The sequence below is a fragment of the Caloenas nicobarica genome, chromosome 1 (assembly GCF_036013445.1).
Source record: "Caloenas nicobarica isolate bCalNic1 chromosome 1, bCalNic1.hap1, whole genome shotgun sequence".
In the NCBI taxonomy this organism is placed as follows: Eukaryota; Metazoa; Chordata; class Aves; order Columbiformes; family Columbidae; genus Caloenas; species Caloenas nicobarica.
This window is the reverse complement of record NC_088245.1, coordinates 193,084,660-193,112,461: the sequence shown is the minus strand read 5'-3', so window position 1 is coordinate 193,112,461 and position 27,802 is coordinate 193,084,660. Positions and strand designations below refer to the sequence as shown.

Here is a 27,802-nt window from a genome sequence, read left to right as displayed (position 1 = left end):
TTCTGAATATCCTTGCTCTTTAATTAGACAGCTTTTTTGAAACTAGTTAGTGTGACTGGGCTGTTTAGGTTGCTTATGATTATTTTGATGTTTAATGACATTCTGCTTTTTGTTTAAGAAGTAAACATAGTCCTTGAATTTTTATGAACATTCTTGAGGTTGTTTTCTCTGTTTAGAAATTATTAAACTGCATTTCAATTTTAGATTTCAGGAAAGCTAAGATTACTATTTAAAGACATTTTTGTAGGATACTTAAAATGAAATCAAAGGAGCTAAGTATTTCTGTAGATGGAGCCTTGGTGGAGGTTCTGTCAACCGTAAAACCTTCTGGATTTACTGTCCGGTTGCTGTAACTCCACATGCAGTAAGACAAGCAACCTTAAAGTGAATTTCCTATAAAAGATTTTCAGGTAAGTATTAATCTACAATTCACAAATAGGAATTGTGAAGCATGGAACAAAAACTAGAGTTAGTACTAGACTAACCCTCCTTCCCAAGAATGATAATGATGTCACACTTATTTTATTTCTAATTCAAATACATGTTATGCTTGTTAAAAATAGGGTGGCATTCTGAACATGAACTTCTTGGGTGTTTTTCCTAAATTTGCTTTAGCCATTATCTAGACAAATGCTCCCAGCTAAACCCTTAAATGATCTGTCTGGAAAACTCCTTGCATTCATTTTGGTGGTTCTGGTAAATAGTTCGTAAAAACATGTGCCTATATAACTGATCAGAATATGTTGCCAAAGGAATGGCAGCTTAATATACTAAAAAGAAAATCTATGATGAAACTTTTGTTTAAATTTGTTCTGAGACTGTTGCCACAAATCCAGACTAAAGAGTTCCCCTGCTTGTCACTGGTCAGCCTGACAGGGTAGTGAAAAGCATTGCTTTTACACTTTTACCTTGTTTTTCATACCTTCAATCCTCATGGAAACTGAACTCTTCTGAAAAGTTCTTAACATAGGTTTATTTCCATTTAATTATTTTGTTGTTGTTCAGTCACACCTAGAGGAGGGCCATTAAGGTGAGAATCACTCTTAGTCCACAGGCTGCAAGGAGCGAACCAACTGCTGTAGTGAACAACTTTCAGTATAATTTTAGTCCTGTTTTGTATGTATTTTGAAGAAAATGTTTCTAGAACTCCTTCTATTGGTTTTAGGTGAGTTAAAACCAGGACCAAAAGGCTCTAAACTAGATTAGAATGGAAAGTATATGAGAGATTATTTGGACTAAAGTTCACTGAGCACCCGGTGCTGCAGTACGGTGTTCTCTGTGGAGACTGGACAGAACACTTCTGTAGCTCATGTATGTTGACCAGCAGTAATAAATAAGCAGAGAAAACTATTTAAAAAAAAAAAAGACTGTCTGTAAGCCTAGTCTTCATAAATGCAAGCTTTTTAGTGAGTACAAGGAGAGTTTCCCCTCTCATGTTAAAAGAAAACCATAAAGCTAGCCTCAGATCCTGTGGAAACCAAATTCTTGAGACCTAAGCTATTGTTCATCTATTTTTGAGTGTCCTGTCCTCTATCTAGCTTTGTTCCCTGTTGGGAAAGCTACATTTCTTTCCAGCTTCCTATCTCCAGCTCTATCTTGACACCTCTGCTACCTGATCTTTGGATTGTTCAGTGATGTTCATTGAAAAGGCATGTGTGCCATATTTGGTCTTACTGTATTTACCTTTAATGAAAATGTGCTGAGACAGTTGTTTCATGTTTCATAGCCTCCTGAATTCCATCTCAGAAGCATGAATCATGTTCTGGGGAGTTGAGGGGTCATTACTAAACACCACATCATGTCACTGTGTTGTAAACTGCAGAATTGTGACAGCACAGATTTTTATAATGTACCCGGGCTAAGTTTCTATTTCAAACCTGAAATTTTCCTTCTAGTATTATATACCCCAACCACAATAATAAAACATTAGTTTATTTTGATGCAAAAAAAAGTTGTTGCAGGAATATAGAAAGACAGACTATGCTTCTAGAGAAAACTAATGTATGTTTGCAGGTAGTATGATGTTTACTTTGATCTATAAAGTATTTTAAGGTTATGATATCATCTAACCTGTTAAGTTTTTCTTTGGAATAGTTATTGGAATTGTTCCTTGCTCATGTGCTTTTGCTGTCTTAGTAATTGCTACATAGTATGATATTCTTTGTTTTAGACTGAGACATGAGAGAATATATTATTCACATGCATTTTTGTCTATGGGTTAGTGGTCATTGTGTCATGTAAGAGATCAGATTATTAAAGCACTTCCTTTTAAAAATATTTAACACTTTGAGGATTTGTCATATTTTTGTTGCCTTGTACTTGAAGGAAAAGAGCAGAATAAGATGACTGTAGTGCAGCACTTACCTTGGAATTGTATTAAAAAGACCTTTGCTTGTTTTGGTTTTGTATCTTAAGCAGGTCAGTTATGTTATGTCCTACAGACATCTAAAATTTACCATTTTTAAAGCATAACTTCTCAGCCACCTAGACTTTGTCAGGTGCAGCTTACAACCTGAAGCAGTTAACTACAAATGTAACTTTAATGTGCAAGATACTTTCGCCTATATTTACAAGCTTTATTTGATTCTTTCTATGCCAAGGTGTATGTAGTCTTTAAGAGTGATTTACAGTAAAATAATTGAAAGATTTTTTTTTTAATTTGTGCACACATTTGTTGAGGACACTATACAAATATTTAAAGTGGCTAGAAAATATACCATTCTTGAGAAATCATGTGCTTAGTAAAGACCAGGGTAAAAACTGCATCGGTCTTTGGTCCTCTTTTACCTATATTTTTGGTTTTTAACTGTGCATAATTTTTCCACTATTTTTATAGGTAACATAAAAACACCTGGCATATTAAAAAAAAAAGAGACCTTTAAACATTAAAAACCTGTAGTTGGCTCACTGTGTGCTCCTTTAGCAATGGAGTTTTTGAAAGTACATCTTGAGGTGGTGACACTCTGGCAAGTCCTCAGTACACAGTTAGAACTATCCGGTCTAATAATGGTGGAAAAAGCCTGCTTTTCCACCAGTTTATTTCAATTCAGCAGGTGGTATTAGTTTTTTAGGAAAGAACTTTGTTAGTATAACTGCATCTGTGCTAGGTTTTAGCTGTTGTGGTGATTCCTACCTCATTCAACCTAGCTAGGCTGCAAAATTGGTGAGAAAAAATTTGACTTAAAGATATGTCAGTTTTCCTTAGCTGCTTCTGAACTTTTCAGGATTTTCATGTCTTCAGCGTATTTACTCATGAAATACACTTTTTAGTATGTATACCTGAAAAATTTTCCTTAGCTGTGGTTTAAAATGCATGATGTAATGCCTGATCTGTTGTAGCCTTCACTCTAAAATTTGATTGAACCAAGCATGTAATTTTTTGCAGTCGTCAAATATGTTGCTCTGGAATAACACTTATCTCCATGCAAAATTGCATATTTTCATTTTGTTTGGGTAAAAGAATCTTTTTTGTTTGTCTCTGCATGATACTGTTCAAATAGTGAAAGTTTTATTCCCAGCCCAATCCAGGATTTCATGAAAAATTTTTAAAAATGGTTCCAGATGGGAGGGTGGCTAGTCTATAAGTGCATGTGATCCCAATGTATAACATTATAAATGTTAAAATTGTAAACATACAAACATTATAGATGTTAGCATACTCTTTTTTTCCATAAAGAAAAAACCACCACCCAACAAGGAACAACAACCAACCAAGCACACAATTATTTTTGTCCTGTTGACCAGGCTGCTTTTCCTTTTTTTTTTTTTGTGCATATCAAGTAAAAAAAATGCTTCCAACATTGACAATTTGAGATAGAGAAAACAAGTGTCATCTACCTCTCTAGCAGTGAGAGGTCGTAATGAAAGAGGAAGAGAAGAAGGTATCTCGGGTAGCAACAAACCCAAACCATGTGAAGGGCTTTGCAGCTCTATTGGCCACGAACCTTAAAAAGTAGTCACAGGACAGCTTCTCTTTTATATTACCATCTTGCAAAGCAGTTAGGATACTCCTGGTGACCGTACCCAATGTTCAACTGTATCGCCTTGTAGAACTTACTACTAAATCCAGTTACATAGTTGAATCACTCTTGAGATGCTTGTCAGCTGATTGTGCCTGTATAGGGATCATGCCTGGACTATTGTGCTTTTCCTCAATAAAAGTTGAAGTTCATATCCATGGCTGGGTGTTCCAAATACCGCCTTAATGCAGCTAATCAGTTATGGCTGTTGGGTGAAAATAGCAGTGATGATACCACTGGCTTGTTAGCTTCTGATTTTCAAGACATAACAAAAGTTGGTTCTGTTTCAGTAGACTAGCACCATAGCTGAGTGTTTAACCTGTTTTTTTTAATGGTCTTTTTGCCACTAGCTTCTGTTAAAAAGCTGAAGTCATAGAAAACAAGTCAACATTGAAACTTAAAATAGCCTATGTTGCTTAATTTTGGTATAAGTAGTATAAGGAAAATATGATATTGCATACCTGATCTTTCTTGTTTGACAGTGTAATATTTATTTTTATCTTTGTACGTGCAGATACAGTCAACTTGCCATACAACAGATGAGCCCTAGCTAATGCTACTGTGATACCACTTAGCTATGGTAATTTAAGGTGATACTGCTTAATTTAGCCTGTGATGGAGAAGGCTTAAGGCTGCTTGCATTTGCTTCAGTAGTATATGCTCATAGACAGCATTACCATAGCTCAGATTATTCACAATACTTTAAAACACAATGGCCTGCTCATGTATTTGTATGCCAAACTTAATTTTGCATTTTTGGTAGAGAAAATGTCTTGTAAATAGAAAATAAAAAACCCACTAGCAGTAAGTGCATTTTAAGGAACAGAAATGTAATTTGGGACATGAGTGATCCTGAAAAAAATCCAATTGCAGATCTTCAGTGGAAGAAAACTTTGAAACTGTGTAGTTTGATTTGCCAGCTTACCCAGACTTAAATATTACATGGGAATTATTAGACAGGAGAAGTCTGTACAGTTTGAATATTCATAAACCTTTTCTTGTTTAGATTTATTCCTCTAGGATAGGCTTAGAACATCTTACACTAGTGGTATGTCCAACCCTGAACTGTAAAGAGGGAGTGTGACATTGCCCCCTGTCCAAATGGCAGGAGCTAGGGGTGAAGACACTGTTTGAGCAAACAGTAGGAAGAAAGTAGACTTGTGAAACATGTTCCCAGACTTTTTGTTGAATGAATGGGAAGCAAGCAGTTAAGCTGACTTGAGGAGTATTTTCTAGCGTGGGCTAATTAAGTTACTCATCTGTAGTAGTGTTCTGATGTGAAGATGCTACTCAGGAAGGACCTTTTTGTTTTTAGAGTGGATTTCTTTTGTTCAAGTGTAATGTTTCTCAGACTTCGGGGGTTTATCTCTCCTAATAGATACCTTCTCTCTAATCATGCAACCAATAGCTTCCTATCATTAATTGCTGGCAACAACGTGGTTCTACAGGGCAAGGGTTATAATTATTAGCTATGGTTAAAAATGCTTATCCTTCTCACCCTGGGGAGCCAAGCTGTTGCTAGCAATTAAAGGTAGTTAGTTGTTCCCTGCTTCATGTAAACATTTGCAGCCAGTAATTATGACTGATTCACTTCTTTGCCCTGGAGCAACTGAACTCTTCCAGCAATGCTTTGTAATAATTTGGTTTGTTGCCTTTTTTTGCTTTCTCTTAAATTTCATTTTAATTATTGTAGTTTAACCTTATTTTTCTATTTAAAAATAATCGTGATGTTTTGGACCTTTTACAAGTCATTGGAACTTGTAGCCACATTGGAAGTTGCAACCTAATTTGAGAAATATTTGCTAAAGGATTATGAAGTATTTAAATGTTTTAGTCACCTCTCCCCCCGCCCCCCCCAAAAAAAGTTCAATATGTTGAACTATCCTTTCATCTGCACAACTGAACACGTTTTTTTACTTCTCAGAAAGAATTTAGGGAAGTCAAAAATGCAGTTGCTTTTGTAATCATTAAGAGAAATTGTCCTCATGCCAAGAAGTTTGGTTTGTTAGTCCTGGTTGTCATGGCTCTGTGTTTTAGGCAGATCCATCAGTTCAGACATGATCAGGGGATGCCGAGTTCTTGCTTGGCTCAAGCTGCGCTGTTCTGCCTCTGTTGCTTTATTTGCTGCTCTGTGCAGAAGGCAGGGATGTCGCTAAGTTGATGTGCTTATTAAACTGCTCAGACTATGTGATCTTCCCTTTCTATTGAATCTCTCCTCTTGGCAGACACTTTTTTCTGTGTTTTCTGGTCTCTTGTAAAGTCAGATTTGATTTGTGAATCAGATGCTGTTTTGCTCATTGAAAACAAGTGTAATTTAGAATTATTTTGATGCAAGTAGACTGAAATTTATTTTCAAATGTTAATGTTGTATTGTCCATCTTCTAATGTCTGTCTGAACAATGAAATCCTGGCCTAGTAATCTGGTGGCAGATAATGAAAGTAAAATTTTAATTTAGTCTCACCTACTTTTTAGTTTATTTTTTTCATACCAGTAGGCCAAGAACTACTGGTATATGAACTCACATTGGCTCTATGTTGTTTATGGCATAGAATTGACTGTTGTTTGCCCCCCCCCAGTTTTGTCCTTCATGAAGCCTAGAATACGGTTTCATTCTATTGCCTGGAATCTGAATCCCATTGTAACTGAAGTAGCCTCCGTCTACATTGGCTCGGCTCCTCTTTTGTTTTGTTTCTCCTTTTCAAAATATTAATAGATTACCTATTATGGAGGACTAAAAACCCATTATGAATAGGACCATGTTTGGACACTGGGTTGTAGTCCAGTGGTCTGAGGCAGATTGTGCCCCTGCACTTGGTAGAACATGGAGAGAGATGGGGAAGCTGTTACTCTGCATTACATTGTCATTATTTCCAATAGCCAGACTAAGAAAAACACCTGTTGTATTCAAACCCCACCCTAAAGTCCAACATTATTTGTATGTCTGGCTTCTCAGGCCTTACAGCTTTGCAGTTTATGATTTTAGTAGTCCTTCTGAATTACTAAGATGATAAGTTGCCCAATAGTTGAGTCATTCTCCAATAAACAACCAATATTTACATTTGCTATGATCAGGTTTGCATTTGACCTATAGGAGGACTTTGTGTCTACTCATCACAGAGTTTACCCAATTTCTAAAAAAAAATCTAAAAAATTCAGTCTTGTTTGTTGTTAATAAAGTTGGTTAACCTGACCTTCATGGAGTTTATTGCCTTTGTAGTTCATAGTCATAGTATCTTTGGGGGTGCTTTTTTTTCTCTTTTTTTTTTTTTTTTTTTTTTTTTTTGGCAAATAAGGTACTAGTGACTTGGTTTTAATTCTTTCCAGAGCTTTCAGCCTGAAAATTTTCAGGGAAGTAGAAGGGGGAATGTGTTTAGGTTTTGGGTTTGCAGCCACTTTGTGGTAGCTTTGTCTCGTGTTTTACATGTTGTTTGTGTGTGAGTGAGAAATCTTCTCCAATTGGATTCTCACCTTGTTTCATGAGGAACAATTTTTTAAAATTAGAATCAAGGTAGATGTTGCTAAGATTTCTAAGGTGCCAGATGAAGTAGATATCTGAATAAAGGTAAGTTAAGATTTGATTAATTGGAAAGTGGTCTATATTCATATGAAGATAGTTGGATTTCTCACATTAAAAAAAAAAAAAGTAGAAGAAAAACAGACCAACCCCTTACAATTTAGTGAAATTGTTGGTATACTTAGTATAAAAATTCTGGTCTAAATATACATGCATAATGAAATATTTCTTTTAATGGTATTTACTATTGAGGTCAGTACACATCGGTTTGAAAGCATAGAGAAATATGGAGAACTTGTGTACTTTACCTGTTTGAAAGTATGTAACAGATATTTTTCTTACAGTGTGCTTTTTAAATTTTAATGTTCATATCATGCTTTATAAATAGTTTCATTTGTTGTTATCATTACCACTGTAATAGAAATGTCACTTAAAGCACAAGTATGTTCTGCATTTTCACTTGAAGCATGTTTTATTTTTCTGAAGTTCAAGTCAGTTTCCAATGTATTTATCATAGTAATTCTTGTCTGTCTTAAGACAGTAGCTGAAGTTAGTCTTTCGAATATTAATTTGAGCAGAAGTGTTTTTCTCATTGAGGTCTGCTGCGGTTGGCTACTCCGTTCTACTTGATTTTTTTAAAAGCAAGTCTTCAAGAGATGAGTCTTGGAAAATTAGAACTTTGAAAGAAGTGTACAAAAGCCAATTTTTTTTAATTGTTCCATAGAAATCTGAAGGAAAGTGTTGGAGTTCAGTATTATGATGCGATTGAAGGTATCTATTTAAGAAATATAGATTTTTTAATACAATTCCTCATTCTTTCAGAATTCCCAAATTTGCACTCATATTTCAGTGACTGACTTGTGATAGAAAGTTTTGCTTACAAATAATTGGTAGTCCCTGAAGTTTAATTTCTTTAAGTATTGATTATTATAACCAAATAGTCAGGATTGAAAGGAAACAGTCTCAGATAAATTTTACTTGCAAATTGTTTCCTATTCCACCAATCCAGAAATCATATCACAGTGTAATACCTATCTTAGTGTAGCTTTAGATGAGGGTTGTTAGGAGTGGCCTGGTTTCTCTCCTTCTTTTTCATAGCCCAGGAAGTATCGACTGGGGATGCTGGATGAGAGGATAGTTCCGGTGGGATCAAAAGCAAGAAAATCAAAGAACCCTATTGGCTGTCTGGCTGACAGGTGTAAAACAGGAGTACCCATCAATATGGTTTGGTGGAACAGAGTCACAGAAAACAATTTACAGGTAAAATTATTTTTTACTAGTCACTTTTTCAGTATTTTGGATGCTTGATTTTACATTTTGGAAAATGTTAGAAGCAGTTACTCCAAATATGGGTTGAGATTGGTTGAAATATGTATTTAACAAAGTTAGCATAGTGGCCCTCCAGGAGAGTGACTTGCAGAGATGTTTTATTCTCTTCATACACTGCTGTGCTATGTACTCTGCTTGATTATGCTATAATCTGTGGAGGAGAAGCAAAAGTAATAATTAAATGTATTTTAAAAGCAAACAAACACAATCCTTTAATTTAATTTTCATGTGAGGAACATTTCTACTGGTAAAATTCATGTTCTTTGCTAAAATGGTTGATACTTAATGCAAATTAAAAATTCTTTCAGTACAGAATTTGAAGATGTAAACACCATGATCAGAAAGTGTAAACTCTGAACTTTTATGTTGGGATAATTGTGTGTTAAACTTCATTGTTACTTTATTTCTGAATTTTCTTCGACTTTGTAAGAGGAGACAGGTACAACTGGATTTGAGCATATCTCATACAGAAGCAGCAGGTTATCCTTGGGATGATAATGAAGCCTGGGAGGAATCTGCCTGATGTCCTGTAAGATGGGGTTTAGGTGGAAGTTACTGTAGTGGTTATAACTACAACATTGCTGTTATTACTGCTTTGTACTTGTGTGGTGCTTTTGATTCTTCAGTGATCATTACTTTAGTCTTTCTGTGAGGGTTATGTTCTTTTTGATGTCTTTAAGTGAGTGAAATGGGTAAATTGACACTAGGCACCTTAAGAGTTTCTTTCAGTTCACTGAAGTTCTGCCATGTAAGAGCCAATATGAAGCTCATAGAGCCTTTCCATATCAATACAGGTGTTGTATTACTTGAGGTTTGGATGTCTCTGCATTACTGAAAATGGGAGTTGTGGGCAGCGTGGTGCTGGCAAACTGATCCTACATTGCGTAGGGGCATTTGGACTCAAGTCTGTCTTGGCCCTTTTGCTGCAGGGCGAGCAGCAAAGCCACTGGGGCAGTAGATATGAAGCATAAAGGAAAGATTCGTAGAAGGACCAGGCATGGTTGCAGAGGAGTGGTTGGAGCCAGTGAAGCTCTACTTTTCTCAAGGGAGAGAAGACTGACAAATTGAATTTAGTGCACACCTTAATTAGTAGACAGTTGCTTTGAGAAGGGAGAAACATAAAATTGGTCTTCAAAGTCATGTGGATGTTAAAGGGCAGAAAAGCTGTGTTTGTATGCATGTCCTACCTACATGGTTTTCTCTGCTGTTCTGTATTGCAGAAAGGTTTGTTGATCTACTCCACTTAGAGTAGAGCAGAGAAACCTGATGTTTCTGGAGGCTAGAGAGCTAGTAGTCTGAAACTTGGAGCTTCTGGCCAGGAGCAAAATTGTCTTTTCAGTACCTTTGCAGTTCAAAGTTGTGTTGAAAGTGTGACAATGAGAAGCTCAAGGTCCCGTCAAGGTTAGTGGCAAAAGCTTGGCTGCAGAGCATGTGGCTTTTGAAGGGTGTAATCCAGAGCTCCTTTATTGTGCCAGAATTCCAGCTGTGTAATTGACTTTAAGTGTGTACAGTGTAAGATTTTTGTATGATATGATGTAATTACATAGCTTCCCATGGAGACACAAGACTTTACAAAAGCATGGATAATGCATATCTGGTGGAAATAAGAACAGAAGGATGTTCCAGCCATGTGAAACAGGAGAAGGGGGAGGGATTGCAGAGAATGGAATGAATGGGAAAAGTTGTAAAAGCAGGCTGCAAAGGAGGTTATGAGGATATATAAAGTTCTACATAAATGAGAAACTGAATTTTATCTTGGTGTTTTCATTCTAATCATTGTAAATCTTTGTATTTTAGTGCGAACATTTTCTAAGAGCTAAAATGAAGCTCAAACTACTAAAATTTGGAAGTTTTAATTATAAAAGTACAAAACAAAGCTGGAGAAGTTTGGTACATGAAGGTACTTAAAAATGGGTGGTTTCATACTGTGATTTCAGATTGACCTTGTTTTTCTACCTCAGTGTCTAAATAATCCACAGATAGCAGTGCTTTTCAGTATTGTGAAATACAAGGTGTTTAGGGATTTTTGTGGGTGTGAATATAGATTGTACAAACTAGATTTTAGCAGATGGTGAGTCCTAAGCAATAAGTAGGTTAAATTATGCTGGAGGTACATCTGTTTGAGAGCATTTTTTTCATTTGTTTGAAGATGTGAGAGCAGAATTACATCTCAGTTGCTGAGGGTGTGCAGTGCTGAGCAGGTGTTGAAGCTCATGTGTCTATTTGAATGTCAACTTTTCCAAATGTGTGGTTTAAGGTGGGGGGATGCACTATTTCATGGTGCAACGTTTAGAGTTTTTTGTCCAAAAGGTGTCAAGTAGTTTACAACATGCATTGTAAACCACTTTCTCATGCAGGGCTATGAATTTATAAACCAGCTGTATTTACTTTGAATATTGTCTTACACTTACATGATTAAAAGTGGAGTCCAGCGAGTGAATTGCATTCTGGGTCTGCATTAAAAAAAACAACAAAACAAAACAACAAAATAAACAAACCCAACAATAACAAACCCAAAACAGACAAAAAACCCCACCAACACCACAAAACAAAACCAAACAAAATAATCCCCAGCTCCCCCCAAACAATAAAAACAATACAAAAAACCAATGCACCCAAACCCAACCAACTAAACTACCACAACAACAACAAAAACCAAAACCAACAGCCACCCAACAAAGCCAACCAATCATACAAAAAACCCCAAACCAACCAAACAAATAAGTTTGTTCTTCAGCAATATGTACTTACCAATACCTCCAGGAAATATCTAGAGGTATTATGCCACTGCATTATACATATTATAATAGCAATTTGCAATTCTGCTTAAAATAGTAGGAATAAATGCATTTTTTTATATAGATCAGTTCTTCAGTGCCTTGAACAAAAAAAGAATCATAGAAATGAATTTTTCAAGTATTTTTCATTCAGAACATGGACTTCTAAAACTCGATAGTTTTTATTGCAGTTTGAAGTATTTTGTTAATGTGGAAATAGTCTGAGTCTTTAAAAGTTTACTTTTTAGTGAGATCTCTTTGCTAAAATGTAATGAAACTTTGGTGGTAGTTTTATTTGTCTGAGCCTGTGTTCTGGTTTAAAAAAAAAAAGTCTTTAGCTAACAAATTTTACTCAGTTTCAATGAAATTGTCTCTAACTCTTCTGAAAGAGCAGTAGAGCAATACAGCTAATAGTATTGAACTGAAGTTTTATCAGAGCTTCTGGTATGGATGATGTGACAACTTGTTAGAGTAACTGAGATAAGGAAGCAAGTCGCACAAATGCCATAATGGGAAGGAAAGAGACTTGCTTTGAAGCTGTTGGTGACCTCCAGTGTCTGCTGGGCTGCTCTGACATCCCAGCATGTGTCACTCTGATGTCACAGTTAACAAGGAATCCTCCTGGCAACAGCAGGATTGCAGCCATGCTCTCTGTGTAAGGTGAAGCTCTGGGTGGCGCATCTGTCCGTTATAAAACAATAACAAAGAAACCTCCCCCCAGAAAAACAAAACAAAACACCAAACCATAACACAAACAAACAAAAAAAACCACACACAAAAAAACCAACAAAAACACAAAACAAAACAGAAACAAAAAAATAACCACACATGAAAACCAAGCAGCACCTTTGTGTGTTTTTGGATTCCTAAGAGATATTCTGAAAACTATGCCAAAAATAGACTGGTAGAAGACTGCTCTGCTTATAGCATGGGTATGGTTTAGTGGTGGTTTTCTGTAACCATTACATGGTTATGCAATTTAGTATGTCAGAACAGATCAACATGAATTTGAAGGTGAAAGAGAGCGTAGAAAGAGAACAAAAAGGCTTGTATCCAGTTTTTAGCATGGTAAGTACATTAGTGCATTCTTCTGAAATAAATCAGCCTACTTTTTGCTGTAGGTAGCTGGCTTTGGGCTTTGGTAGAATGTGGGACCAGGACTGACCTAATGGAGGAGTGTTGAAGCCACCGAAGCAGAGCTGGTGGCTCTACTGCTGCTGTGCAGCTGTGTTGTGAGATGCTAAACTGGGAATGAGAGAGAGAAGGGTGGTTTCCAGTATTCCTGTGGGATCTCTGCGTGACCTTCTGCAGGCTCCATGACTTGTGCATCCCCGTGTTAGAGTGTACTTCGAGGGAAGGCTCGTTTATGTGTGAATGCAGCAGTGCAGCCTTAGGAGTTTATCACTGAGGAGCCTAGACGAAAAAGGACATGTAAAGAAATTGATAGTTGTTGAAACAGGAATTTTTATCTTCTGGACCATGGAAATCTGTTATGTGCAACTCCTCAACATATAGTGATGCTGCATGTTACTGTGTGGTCTTCCCAGTGATGGTCTTCAGCTGAGATCCTTGGCTTGCTCTTTACTTTCATTTGCACCTTCCTTTAAGGAACCTTGAATTGATTTTTGGTGGTACTCACAAAATATTTGTTTCTTCCCCTCCACAGTATATTTTAATTGTATTTCCTTTTATATCTTTAGAAGCATAAAAGCTACCAGATGGATGATTCTGTGCTGAACAGTGACACAAATGAGCTGTTTTATAGTCCTTCCCTACTTTTTTACTTCTCTTGTGGTTCCATCCTTACTAATTGCATCAAGACTAAATTCAGCTTTCATTTGAACTGTATTTGTATGTGCTTTATAGCATTTTGCATTCTCTGGTGTACAGAAATGTAGGAATTGTTTTTGTATGTGGGGCTGGATGGACTGAGTTTCGTGGTCTGTTTCTGGAAGTTTCTTTGCAAACCTGACTGAAAAAAATGCTCTTCTCTTTGAGAGAGCACAGACATAAGGAATCTGAAAATAGGGTATTTCTGTGAAATTTCTTCATGAATCATTCTGGTAAGAATGTATGATGCAGGTGTTAATTCAGATAATGGCTGGGGAAGTTGTTTCCCTGCTTCAGTTTGACAGTATTTTTATGAATATACTGGAAGAAGGGGGATGAGATTTAAACTGGTCAGGTTGAGGGGAAAAAGGAATGATAATTTTAGCAAATGTATGAGTTGGAAGTTACTTCAGGTGGCTTGCTAGAAAAATTTAACATAGCTGACACAGCTGTACTTGTGTCTGTTTAACGCTCTTTGTTGAAAACTTGTGTTAATTATTGTTTTGAAATAATTTTTGTATGTGCCTTTTTAAAGGACATTTGCATTTGAAACTGAAACTACAGTCTTTAGTGGGTTGCATAGTGCAAACGGTGCTAGTGGGCTTTGTTTCTTGTGTAGGTTTTAGAAAGTGCATTTGCTGCTTTTTTTTTTTAACATCACAGTATTGCATAATTCATTGCATGTCCTCTAAGTATATCTTGCCTCTCCATTCTTTTAATTACTCCCAAGGTTTAATGAAAATCTTTAGCATGCTACCTTGTTTTACCAATCCTTATTTACTCAGACTTTAAATTTTAAGCCTGGTGTAGCGTGAGTAAGTTACTTTACTCTGAGATGAGTAACTAATGACTAAGTGACATTTGTTTTAAAGCTGTGCTTGTGAGAAATTTAAACACAATACAGCATGAAGATGATTTTTTTCACTAATAAGGTATAGATTATTTTCAATCCTATCAAATTTAATTTTTTTTTTTTTTTACTCAGCTTCATTTTGGGAAGTTTGGTAAGATTCTAACAAACTGTGAAGATGCCTTATAGGATTTTAAAGCATAGTCCCCTTTTAGACAGATTTTTCAAGCTTACCATTGATCTGAATGTAAAACTAACACTGGAATTTACACTTTGTATTTTGAGTAGCCAGAGTGAAAGTAGGATATTTTTCCAGACTGAGGACATAATCTTTTGAATCACTGGCCATTAAGCATGTGGCCTGCTAATTTTGGCATATCTGCATGCTCATTGATGCAGAATAGGTTGTCTACAAAGTCTGAAAAAATAATGAAAATACCAAATATTAAAGAACTAATAGTGATATTCCATCACCTCACTTAGGCTAGCATGGTCACTTATTCTAGCCTACATGCTATTAAAGTTATATTATTTTATTATTTTGTTGCAAACAAAGCATATGCAGAAAAAATAGTGGTTTACTTTAGATGAAAACTTGTATTCTTTCAGAAATATTTTAAGAAGTGCAGCTTCACATAGATGTAGTGTATTTAAATGTGGCCTGGGGCTTAAACTTCAAATTTTCTGACAAAGTATTAACTAGTTTTGACCACAAACTGTTAAATTTTGTTATACTACCTTATGGTTAGTTTATTCTGGCTGGTGGCTGTGGAGCTCAGGTATTTTTCCTGTATTTAGGAAATGGCTTGGATGTGGCAGGGTCTTTTAAAATTGGAAGAAAAAGCTAAATCACCTTTTTTAACAATGGGGAGAGTCTTGGATTACAGCTTTGCATTTGTGACATCATAGAAAAATAGAACAGGCTTGTCATAGTAAAAGGTCTAGTTGTGCAAATCAAAGCTGTTTACTCATATAAAATGCTTTCATCGAAGTAATATAGAAACAACTTAAACTTAGCAGGCTTTAATTCTGATCCTGAATTGTGAAACCAAAAAATGGAATGAAAATGGAATGAAAAGGGAATTTCTGTCAGGCTTGACCCACTGCTGTGTTCGTAGTTCTACAGTATAAGCTCAAACTGCTCTAGCAGATTGCTGGGTTTGGCTCTTTCACTTGGATAAATTAGAACACCAGTTAAATTGGAGCTCTCAGGCAGCTTCATTCTGACATGATGATATATAAGCAACTTTTAGAGACCAAAACTGGGCCATGCAAACTTGCAGAATACATTTAGAAATAAAAAGCAGCCTTGTTCTGTAGGCATTAATTGAATCAGTTGGTAAAAGTGGTAAGAGTTTACCCAGAATGGTATGGATGGGATTTTGGGAACTCACAGCTGCTCTGGGAAAGGCTGAGGTTATCTTCCAGAACGCGGCTTTCTCTCCACTTGCATGCTTCGGTTTTTTTGCTGTGTCCTGCCCTGGTTGCATAGTTGACGCAGTGCTTAGGTGTGGTAGGACTGTGGATGTATCATTGCGAGTTAGCAGTGGAAAAACGTGGATCTTTTGTAGTTCTTTGGAATTATGTGCTTTTAGCAAGAAGCTACAAATTCTGTCCCTTGCTCTCCTGGTTGTTTTGGTTGATGATGACTTTTCAGCTGTATCACTATTTGTATGAATTCTACTCAGCTCTTTACCACCTCTGTCATTTTCTCCGGTTTCAATGTGGATTTGGCTGAATTGTTGCATGACAGATTCTATCTAGAGGAACACCATTCTCTTAGTTATTCCTGTACCTAAAATTCAGATAAGTCTAGAATATTACCCTTTGAGTTTAAATGTATCAGTTATTTGGTTTCAGTCTGTATAGTGCAACTTACCATTTGTTTTGCTACATTGATGTATACCTTTAAATGTGCTTGAAGAGTTCTAAGATTCTTATGAACTTTTTACCCATTTAAATCTAAGTGTTTTACTTCACCAGCCTACATATTTGGTTATAGCTGTTCTTTGAATATTCAGACACATGCACGTATAGCATGACTAACATGTAACATCATAAGGTGGTTAGTGGTTAAAGTTTACTGTGTGATTAAAGGTGGAATATTCTTATTATTTGCTTTTTAGATCTGAGCATCCCCTTTACAGCTTTTAGAATCTTCTCTCTCTTCCAGTGCTTTGAAATACATTATTACAATGATATTTGGCTGAAGTATTCAAATAAAAATATAAAAAACAAATTAACACAAAGAATACTTTTCAAATACTTCACAGTCTAATTTAGTGTTTTGTAATCACACTTCTTTTCTAATTGGGCACTAACTTAACTTCTCTGCCACTTTATTCATATTGTTAAAAATCAATATTGGTAATTTAATTAACAGTTGATATATTTGGTCATTTTACAGCTCTCTAAAACCAAAGTGATCCAGTGTAATTTGCTTAAAAAACCCTGACATTATGGATTATTTTAATAGTATCCTTTGTCTATTGGGAGTTGTTCGTATCTTCTCATTTCACCTGTTTTATTTATTTGAGAGGTATTCTGAAGATTACTTAATAATCTTCAGGCTTTTCAGTGTGTTCATGTAATAATCAGTTTTATTTCTTGGCTTACTTTCTTTTTTCTTCCACTAATGTCTTTTGTAATTGGTTGTGCAATAAGCTTTTTGCCTTTTGAGCTCGTATTAGGATATTCTTCTTCTAACCCTCCCTACCCTAAAAACTCACACCCAAACACCTCCCCAACCTACAAAACCCTGTGCACAGATTTTAATAGAAATTAAAAGTTGCTTGTGTGATATGTTTTATGTACTAATAAATACCGAATGCTTGATGGTTACCCTGCTGCTATTTGATTCTGTGGCACCAAATTAAACCTTATTATTAAAGGTGTTACACAAATGGAAAAGATAATTCAAGCAGAAGTTAACTTCACAATATAAATAGAAATAGAAGCAGGAATGACTTCTTTAGTAGGAATAGTTTTTACTGTTTTAATTTGAAACTGCTACTTAGTTTGAGATGAGATCTCTAAAGTCACATAGGAACAGTCTGTGCAGCAGTGGCGAGGCCTTCTCAGTGTCAAGTCTGTTCTCCAACTTTATAATGTAATACTTATGGAAAGTCTTTTGCAAAGTGTTTGTATGAACTCATTCTTCAGCTGAAAGCTTTCTAATGGTACCTCAGACATAAGCTAGAAACATGTTTAAAGTTGTTTGTGCAGACCAGCTTCCAGTATCTGCTGTTCTTGTCAGCAAGCTGCATGTAGCTTAAATATATCCCCTGCACTTAGTAGGCTTGTCTAGAAAGTATTTTCTACCAAATGGGCACTGTCCATCTCTTCACATTTAAAATAAACATTTAATTTATGTTTGTTTTTAAACAGACACCAAATCCTTCTGCAAGTGAGTTTATTCCTAAAGGAGGATCAACCTCCAGGCTGAGTAATGTATCCCAGTCCAGTATGTCTGCCTTCTCTCAAGCCTTGTTCTCCCACCCCTCCATGGGAAGTCCTGCTACTGCTGGGCTAGCACCAGGTAAGTTGAGAGTAACAATTTGCAGTACAGTTGCTTCTTTTAACTTAGTGTCAAACATAACCTTGCATAGATGGTGATCAGATTTATCAGGTGTAAAAGTAGCTACCTCTTGCTTTAAAATTGAAAGAGTCTTCAAGCATATGAAAGTGCAGGAACTTGGGATTTATCTTCCAGTAGTATGGAAATCATGCTGCAGGCTGTGAAATCTGTTCAATCACAGCAGCACTGGGATTAACTCAGCCTAACTTTTACTCTGCTCCTTTTGGACAAAAGGAGTCCTGAGTTATCACATACTGCTCTCTATGCGGCTCTCGCCAGAGCGGTACCTGAAGATGATGATTTGAGCTACCCCTAGTCTAGAAGTGCAATGCAGTCTACAATGAATGTGTACTGTGATTACCACACTTGGATCTGCTGTTCTGTTTCTAATAGTATGTCATCTAGAAGTAATTATTTTCAATGTTAATGAGTATGAGAACTTAATCTTGATGGAAAAGAAAAAGTAGAAGATAAGCTTATTCTAAAAACTTGCCTTGCAAAGTAGTGTTAATTATTATTATATCTGTCATATGTAATCTCACATTTAAAACCAATTTATTAGTATTTCCCATGTTTAAAACCCTTACTGAAATGTGTTCCATGCAGTCATACAATTTTGAGTGACAAGACTTTTTTTTTGTTACACTTAAAGTTCAAGCTCTTCATGTATCTTTTCAACTTCTGATCTTAAAAAGTTAGCATAATTCTAGTATTTTTTTAAATAAAATGAAATAGGTAAGATATAACCATCAGCAGATCTGGATATTACACATCACAGATCCTTTAGCAAGTTTATGTACGTACTTAAACCTTCATCAATCTCTTGTGATGGACAAGAAGCATTAGGCAGCTGCCAAAAGGCAGAGAGGCAAATATTGTAAATGTGTTGTTTTTTTAAAACCAATATTGGCAATTACCATCTATTAAATGGAACTTCAGGTTTTCTTGATGCCAGGGGATAAATCTCAGTGTCAATTTGAAGGAAGCCAGCACTTAGCTCGCATGCTGTTACTGTCAGAACAGGCTGGGAAAGTGAACGATAGTTCTGCTGACCAAATGAACGTGTTACAGTACTGTGTGATTCATCCTTTATTGTGCTGTACAGTCTTATTGGAAAACTGTTTTGTTTATATGCCACTCAGCCTTGTCACCTGGATTGAAAAGTGTGTAAAGGATTAAATAGAATACAGTAAAATGATCTACTTTTGGAAAGTGTCCAGTGGGGTCTCAGAGGGATCCTTCACAGTCCAATTTCTTTACTATCTGTAAGTAATACTTGAAAGGATAAGTAACACTGTTGATGAAAGAAGTTCGTGCAACAATTTGAGCTCCTTGAAATATAGATTCCAATGCTGAAAACTATCTAGGTTCGAATACTATTGTTTATGGATGAGAGGGATGGGGGAGTATTCACAAGAGTTAACTTCAGGCAAAGTTGGCTTGTTTTTCTGCTCTTCCTATATAATTAAAAAGATAATATAGTTCAGAGTAGGGATCTGGGTTAGGTGCTCTGAATTTCTCTAGAAGCTGCTTTTTCTACACTGAGTTCAGATTTCTCTGAATCTAAATGTCCTATGTAAATAATACTCATAGACCTCTCTCCTTATTTAAATGGTTTGCCTGTCAGTAATATACATTCACAAACACTTCTGTTAGTCAAGGTGAATTAAGAAGTGCTCTCTCTCTAAAAGATTAGGCTTTTAAATAAGAAAGCAATATTTAAGCATGGGGAAATGTCACCATTTAGGTTATACTGGATAACAGTATAATAAAAAAAAAAATCTAAATATGTTCTGAAACTGTAATTAAAAATATTGTTGGATCTGCTAGCTTTCAATAAGTGGAAACAAAGTCAAGTGAAACCCATATAAAGAGTTTATAAGAATTTTCCTTTAAATAAGGATGTCTCATTCCAGTTAAATGGTGTATATTCTCCAGCAGAATAGCTCTGAGCAAATGTGTGTAAGATTTAAGCATTTGCATGTGATTGAGATTGCTTATAGTAGCTTACAGAGTACTGGAAGAAATGGATGTTTCATAAGAAATAAGGAAATGTAGTAGGAATAATTTGTTAAAAGTACCACAGTTTAATTCACCCATAACAAAGTACATAAATGATGAGAACAAACCTTTGATTTCCTTCTTGAGGATGGAAAAAGTTGAATTCTTTCACGTATCTAATTTCTGAGATTTCCCTAAAGGTACGTTTAAATCAAAACCACTTCTGACATCTAGTATTTCATAGATAACTGTTCACAAAATCGATTATCCCTGGAAAATATATTTTCTGCCTGTCTTATCAACAGTACTGCAGAAATACTGGAAAAAATGGCAACTGAAACATAATGTGTTTTAATAGATAATTACTTGTTTCCATACCTGACATATCCATTAGGGTGTAGCATGGAAGAAGGTTGCTCCTACTTTTATGTGTATTTACTTAGATAAATGCTTTCTAGCACAATATCAACACAGTCAGTCTTCATCTTTGTAGCCTTTAACAGAGTATGAAAACATAGTGAGATAAAATGTGACTTACAAAAATATGTGGAGAAAATTGTTGTATTGAAGAGCTTTGAACAGATCTCCTTTGCCCTCTCCAAACGTCCTTGCCTTAAGATCCCCTGAGCAATACCCTATTTTTGTTCCTTCCATTCCCGTGCTAGCCAACACAACCTATTTATCATTTGTATGCAAAATTTAGTGAGTTGTTGACAATGTTCAAATAGTACTTTTGCTAACAAGCTTAGCTTACCCAGGTCTGTGTAGTGGTTTCAGAGTAATAGCACCATTAAATTATGCAGCAAAGCATATGAAAGAAATTCATGAATGGCGGCATAGTGATAAGACATCATTGCTGTATTAAACTTGAGAGAGAGCAGGTGCAGAGCCCTCAGCAGAGAAAATTTTTTTTGGCTTGGGTTTGCTTAAGGTTATAGCTAAAGAGTGGTGTCTTTTGTCAGTGATGGAAATGACAGCAAATTGCTGTTGCTTCTGTCTTTAGTCCAAGACAGGCTCTGAGCTTGTACAGAATGTAAGAAATCCCATTGCTGCTGCCTGTCTGAACCTGCAGGCTTAGGAGCCAGGAGCGTGAAGGTGATGTGCTGGTGTCCAGTTCACACATCCGCATTCATGATGGGCTGCAAGAGTGTAGTTCTCAGAGCTCCTGCCTCAGCTGGAGATCGAGCACTTTCATCAGAGGTGGTTTGAGCAGCCTAAGGCTCTGAGAGCTTGTTCTGACCTCCCGTGTCACATATGGCACAGCATTCTGCGGAGGAAGCTCCACAGTCAGAATAACACAAGAGAGGAACAAGGCAAAGAGACTATAAAATTTTTATCCCCTAAAAAAGTGACGATAAAGAACGTATGGCTGTAAAGTTATTTAGGGAATAAAGCATATTTAATTAACTTGGAAATACATAGGTATAATGCTAATGACCTGATAGCTTACAATAAAAGAAATATATAGTGAATTTAAGGATGCTGCTTGAAATAAGTTATTGAAGTAGTCTGGTTTTATTGTTTACTTTTAGTTATTCCTCAAAATGTACCTAGTAGTCTAGAGTATCTCTGAAGTACAAAACATTTTAGTAATAAAATAGTAAATGCTTGATTTTTGACCTCTGTGTTACAAGCCTTAGAAGCATAGCTGTAGGTTGTAGATGAGTAGATTTACAAATCAATTACTACAAATCAAAGGTAAGAAAGTATGTATAGAACATTTATTGGATTCCTCTGTTTTTAAAAAACTATTTATGTTGTAGGCCAGCTGATTGTTACACACAGAGCTTAATGAAATCCTGCTTCATTAAGATGTAAACTTCCATTGAATCAAAAAAATATAGACATATGAGTCCTTAATGGGAGTTCATGCTTGGTGTCCTTTCTTTGATCCTGTTTACCTGTATGAATTCTTAGATTCAAAATACAACCTAGCTTTTAATTCAGAGACATTGCACACTACAAAGCTTTATTAGGAGTGTTAATCTCATGAAATAACTTTGAGCACTATCTCAAATACCTTTCAAAATCTACCATTTCCCTTTCCTCAATCACAATGAAACTTAAAAAATTAAAAAACCAAAACAATGCAAGAAGTGAAAATATAACAACAGAGTGGTATATGTAAATATCATCTCTCTGCCTAGAATGAGAATAGCAGCAGGAGCTCCAAGTATGTGTAGGTAGCCTGTACAGTTGCTCTGAATATTGTGAAAAGACCCACAACCATTTCCATGTTGGTATGATACAATGACAGCCACATACTGTGATGCCATTTTTTAGATGTAAATAATCGTGAAGTGAAAGAAGCACTTTCTCCTTGCAGTTTACCTTTCAAGGTAGCATTTGACTCTTCCTGAAGGGTATTGAGATCTACCAAGATAAGGAATTGGAGAACTACCTTTACTGGTAGATAAGTCTCAGGAAGGACAGTTTGAAGCAGCCTTTTTGGTGTTTATCTTAGTACTTCTGCTGGCATTTGAATTTTAATATAGGGGAACATTGAACTCTCACAGGGAAAGCTTTTTTTTTTGCCACGCACACATTGTTACCATCATATCTTCAGTACCATCTTTTTGCTTCAGTATGAGTCAGTAGGAATATATATTCACCTTTTAATACAGCTATTTTGCTTTATTTACCTTTAATTCTCTTTGTGATTAAGTATTAATATTAGTAAGGTTTTAACTGATTGAAATACTAATGAAATTGGTGAGATCTGCTTGAGTTTGGGCACCCAATTACTTGCTTCTGTAAGTACTTAGCTGTGCATCAGTTTCAGTGTTTTAAAGGTTGTTTGGGGTTTTTTTGTGATATTGGACTCATAATTAATATTTATTTAGACTCTGCAGAATTTAATTCAGGTGTCTCAGAATAATCTGTCACCTTGAATATTTGCTGACTCAGCCTGTTGGTACCCACTGCAGCACTAGCAGCAAATTTCTTCTAGTATATTGTCCTAGTACTTTAAAACCAAACTGTAGTCAGACTTCTTTCATATCTTGAACTTACGTGTATTGGCAAATGAGAAGCCTGTATGTTCTGCCCACCAGATGATTTTCATTGAACTCTCAAGGTCCTTCCAAAATCAGATGTAACTGAGGCTGGAAGGTTGTTTGAAAGGATTTGTGTAACTCTGGATGTCTTCCTTTGCTTTCAATCTTGAGTTAATACACGAGCAAAGACATTAAGGATTTGTATTTGTAACCATTCTCTGGCAGGAATAAATTTTTAAAAAAGTAAATCTTGCAGTGGAAATTGTTTGAAATTGTATCAGTAAGAACTGCTAGTGATTATTTTTCCTCTGAGAAACTTTCAGTAGAAGGTCGCGATATAATTTCAGCAAGGTTGCAAGTCATCGCTTTCATTTCTAAGCTAAGATTTACAGTATACTGTGTCTCGTATGTACAGTTTTTGTTTCAAAGTAGAGAACTCTTCAGTTAATTTTTCCTGAGTATATATGAAGGCTGCCAGGTCTTTTTCCTGGTTCCTACAGTTGAATGTTTTATTGAGATAAAAGTTTCTTGAAGCCAGTTAGTTCTGTCTTGGTAGACATTACATGCTAGCAAGGACTTCAGTTAATACTGTGTTTTATGGGAATAGAGTGAAAATGACATGTCAGTGACTTCCCCTGGATGAAGAGAATCCCTTGAACATCATAGGCACAAATTGTAGACCTGCTTCAGTTTTATGGCCATTTTAGTTAGCCCTTGAATTCTAATAGTAATACATTGTTTCCTTTGAAATTGCTCTTTTCGCACAGTGGATTAAGAATGCATTAATGTTTTAGGCTTTTGTTAAAAATGTAGCCATCTGTGCAGCAGCTATTGAAATATTAAAGTATTTGTGACTCAAGGCAACTTTTACCTTAATGGAAACTTAATTTATTTTGTAGCATAAACTAGTGCTATCGCAATGCGTAATGTTTCACATTCATACAACTGATTTGTAAACACATTTTCAGGAGACTACTTATGTTACCATTCAGAACTACTTTAAAAATTAAACATTCAGAAGTGCCTATTACAATTCACATTTTATTAAGTTAATATACTAATCAGCAAGCAATTCCACAATATTACTTATCTATAAATTGTGTGTATGCACATGTACGTGTATTAATATAATGAAAAGCTCTGCCCCAAAAAAGTCTAGACATTATACTTTTATATAATTTTCGTGTTCTTATATTATAAAACGATTAAATGTCTGAAGAGACACTACTAAAGAGAAAAGCATAAGATTTTTCTTAGGATTTACATGGAAATATCTTGTTTATTTTGTTGGAACTATTCACTTTCCAAGAACAAAAGAAATAATTGTGCTGAATTAAAACATGTAGTTTTTGAGATGTCAAAAAAATAAATGATTTGAGCTAAATGAATGGTTACGAATATTCTGTTAATTATATTAGAATAATATAGTTTCAAAATAATTTTCCCCAACTACTGATTAAACTGTTACACTAAAATTATTATTTGCTTTTGTGATTTGTTTTTTTTAAAAAAAAGTAGGAGGGATGTAACTATTATACCGTAGAGACAAGACACAAATGTAAAAACACTCCTACATGTTACTGGTGATGCATATTGAGAACTCTGTGTACAATAACTCTTTCTTGAAATAACTAAACTAGCTTTTTGGTAACTAAAATTTGTATGTGGAAAAAAAGTTTCTCTTGTTTTTTACTCTAGTTAGTAGAACTTATAAATGGAGATAATTTAAGCAAATGAGTACCAGCTGAGTTCTTAACTAGACAAGAATTCTCAGATGTCCATAGAGCATTAAATATGAAAGTTTTATCTCTTATATCCATTAAAAAAATAATTTAGTATGACTAATATAATTCTGACTCTTAAAGAAGAGAAAGTACATCCCAAGCTGAACTGAGCATCAATAAGCTTCATGGATGCTCTCCTTTGTATTAATCTGAGTACTTGGACATCTAGGATCTTCTACTAGTAATACTAGGAGTTTTCTGAAGGGTTATCTCTTCTTATCCCTGGGAGGTTTCTTCAACATCTACTTTTATAAATAAGCATATCTGAGAATTCTGAGTACAATGACTCTTGAAGTAACTAAATTAGTTTTTGGTAACTAAAAAGTGTGTGTGCAAAAAAAGTTGTCTCTGTTTTTCCACACTGATGTACTTTGTTTAGAAGCTGAGCTTCTCAAGTTCCAGTTGAGTTGCCTGTCTAATGCTAGAGGGTAAACAGCAGTCAATAAATTAATTCTAAATAAATTTGAAAATCTCAGCATGAATGTCTAACAGCCTTCATATTCTTAGAAGTTACCTATGTTGCATATTAAATAGATGTTTTGGAGGATGATTTTTGAGTATAATAATTATAGGAAAACAGATAATTTCTCCTGAAATTATTAAAAGTAGCATATTGTGTATTGATTATTTGTGTGCTCTAGTTACTGGGGATCCAACTCTAATACTCATTCATAGCTGTGGAGTTGGTTCTAGTAAAAGGTACACATGTAATTAGGTGAAGTGAGTTACAGCTTGGAGAGCTCCATTAACTGCTCATGTAACTGTTACATGAACATTCACTTATCATATAGGCATTAATATTTTATCTTTTTGCAGTTTAATAAACTCTCTTCTAGACACAGCATTAATTTGATTCATCTCCCAATTTCTACTACTTCTACGTCTTTCATTCCAGTTCTCCGTGTGTAGATCGTAAGTTCCCAAGCCCTTTCCTCTGAATTAAGCAAAGATTTTTGGGAAAATTTCTCTGTTCAGTCTTGCTCTTAATGTTTTACGTTTTAGCTCTTCACACAGATGTAGCAATCCTTAAGCATCTCACCTGCGTAGAATATTCTTGGTAGTAAAGGCTGTGTTGTTTTTTGTTTTTGGTTTTGGTTTTTTTTTCCAAATTGCCTATTTTTTTCATGACAGATTTGATCAAGAATATCTTCTTGTGTTTCTTTAAGGAATGTCACTGTCAGCAGGATCTTCTCCTCTTCATTCCCCCAAAATAACTCCTCATACATCTCCTGCTCCTCGAAGAAGAAGTCATACTCCTAACCCAGCAAACTATATGGTGCCTACTAGTGCCTCTGCTTCTGTTGCTAATGCTGTGTCTCAGCCTCCATCTACTGGCCAGGTGATCCAGAAGGAAACAGTGGGTGGAACCACGTACTTCTACACTGATACAACTCCAGCACCTGTCACAGGAATGGTATGTTTGATTTCAATACAGAACTGTATGGAGTCTCCAAATGCTGAATTGGTTGATATGTTTGTTCTTAATGCCAGAAACTTATTCTTTATGAAGATTTGGCTTTTTAATTGTTTCAATTTTTCTCCAAAATCACTGAAATTTAAGGACCAGAAAATTTAAAATATATTTTTCATTTAGCTCTGTGTAGAGTTTTGAGGTTTTTTTCTACAACAATAGAAAAAAACCATTTTTTTGTGTATCTCAGTGCATACATACGTAATGGGAAAACATGAAAAATTAAGATTTTTGTTTTGATAGGCTAAATAACTTATAGTGGGGGGAAAAGGCAATTACAAAAATGTTAAAATAACTATGTACATACACACTCTTGAAATTGCTGGTAGTGGATATCACGTAAGGAAATTGCAATGTATTTGACAGTGTATTTGTAACATGTACTGTGCATGAAGACCTTGTAGTTCAGTAGTTCAACCTAAAAGGGTGATTAAAATATTTATTTTCCCTGTACTTAAGTATTTTAAACTGCTTCTTAAAATGTTTTGTTTTCAGGTATTTCCAAATTACCACATTTACCACCCAGCTGCACCTCATGTTGCTTACATGCAGCCAAAAGCAAATGCACCTTCCTTCTTCATGGCAGATGAGCTTAGACAGGTAAGAAGATAGGGAATTTCAAAGAAAATTGCATATCTTGGCAAAAAAACCCCTAGAAAATCACTGATAATAGAAGAGAAATAGCAAGCCAAAATCTGTGTAGTCAGTTTTCCCTGTGGAGAATTAAGGAGGGGAAAAAAAAATCAAGTCCTGTAATGTATGGAGTACAACAGGTGGTGGAGGTGGGTTACAACATATGTGACTGCAATCTAATCTGTGTTCCATGATTTACTATTCAGCTATGTATTCTTACTTTGTGTATTGTTTCGGCGTGCATGAGTTCATCTATGTAGTGTTCCTTTGAGCTGTAGTCTTATCCAGTTTTAAAGTCTTTCACTGAAATGAAAGTATATGCAAGTGTTAGTTAATGAGCCCTTTTCTGAGGACTGGCTGTGACTTGTTTCAGCTTTGCTGTAGTAGGTGACTCTGTCAAGGTTAGTTCTAGCTAATGTGTCTTCTGCAGCTCCTTTCTTCAGGAATTTGTGTTTCGTTATTAACATTTTCAAGCTAGTGGTCTTTTCCCCACCCCTGTCCTAGACACTTGCATCGATTCACTGTTTTACTACAAGTAGCTGGTACTTCAAAAGCAGTGTACTGTTAACTTATCGAAGGTCATGAGCTTAAATATAATGATCAAAAACTTGACTTAATTTGTTCTTTAGGAACTGATCAACAGACACTTAATAACTATGGCCCAGGTTGATCAGGCTGATATTCCTGGTAAGTGTTTCTTATAAACTAAACTGTGATCATATTGTTCTGCAACCATACATATTCAAGAATATTAACAACATCTTGCAAAAAACACTACCTGTTTTTAATTTTTTGTGAAATTTTTCATGTTTTTAAATTTTCATGAATCATCAGTCTGGGCTGTGGATAACAACATGCAAAGTATTTCAGAAATATGAAATTTGTTTCTTTTTTGTCTCTTTCTTCTGTCAATTTTCTCTGTTTTGAAACTCCTGAATGGTTAGGACTACTTAAAATTGCAGAGAAAGGAAAAATCATCGAGGCAACAAAGAATTGTGGAAAACAGTATTGTATTACTTT

At 35.5% G+C, this 27,802-nt stretch overlaps 1 protein-coding gene across 6 annotated transcripts in view; it reads left to right on the top strand.

Moving 5' to 3' along the window:
- PAN3 (poly(A) specific ribonuclease subunit PAN3) overlaps window positions 1-27,802 on the top strand; it is an 81,633-nt gene that overhangs the window by 27,798 nt on the left and 26,033 nt on the right. For 5 of the 6 annotated variants that reach the window (XM_065627749.1, XM_065627759.1, XM_065627739.1 and 2 more), the window contains 5 exons: window positions 8,633-8,794; window positions 17,708-17,858; window positions 25,845-26,092; window positions 26,645-26,749; window positions 27,412-27,469. In XM_065627749.1, the coding sequence (XP_065483821.1) occupies window positions 8,633-8,794; window positions 17,708-17,858; window positions 25,845-26,092; window positions 26,645-26,749; window positions 27,412-27,469 (724 nt within the window). The remainder of the gene's footprint in view (window positions 1-8,632; window positions 8,795-17,707; window positions 17,859-25,844; window positions 26,093-26,644; window positions 26,750-27,411; window positions 27,470-27,802) is intronic. The other variant, XM_065627768.1, reaches the window with a different exon arrangement.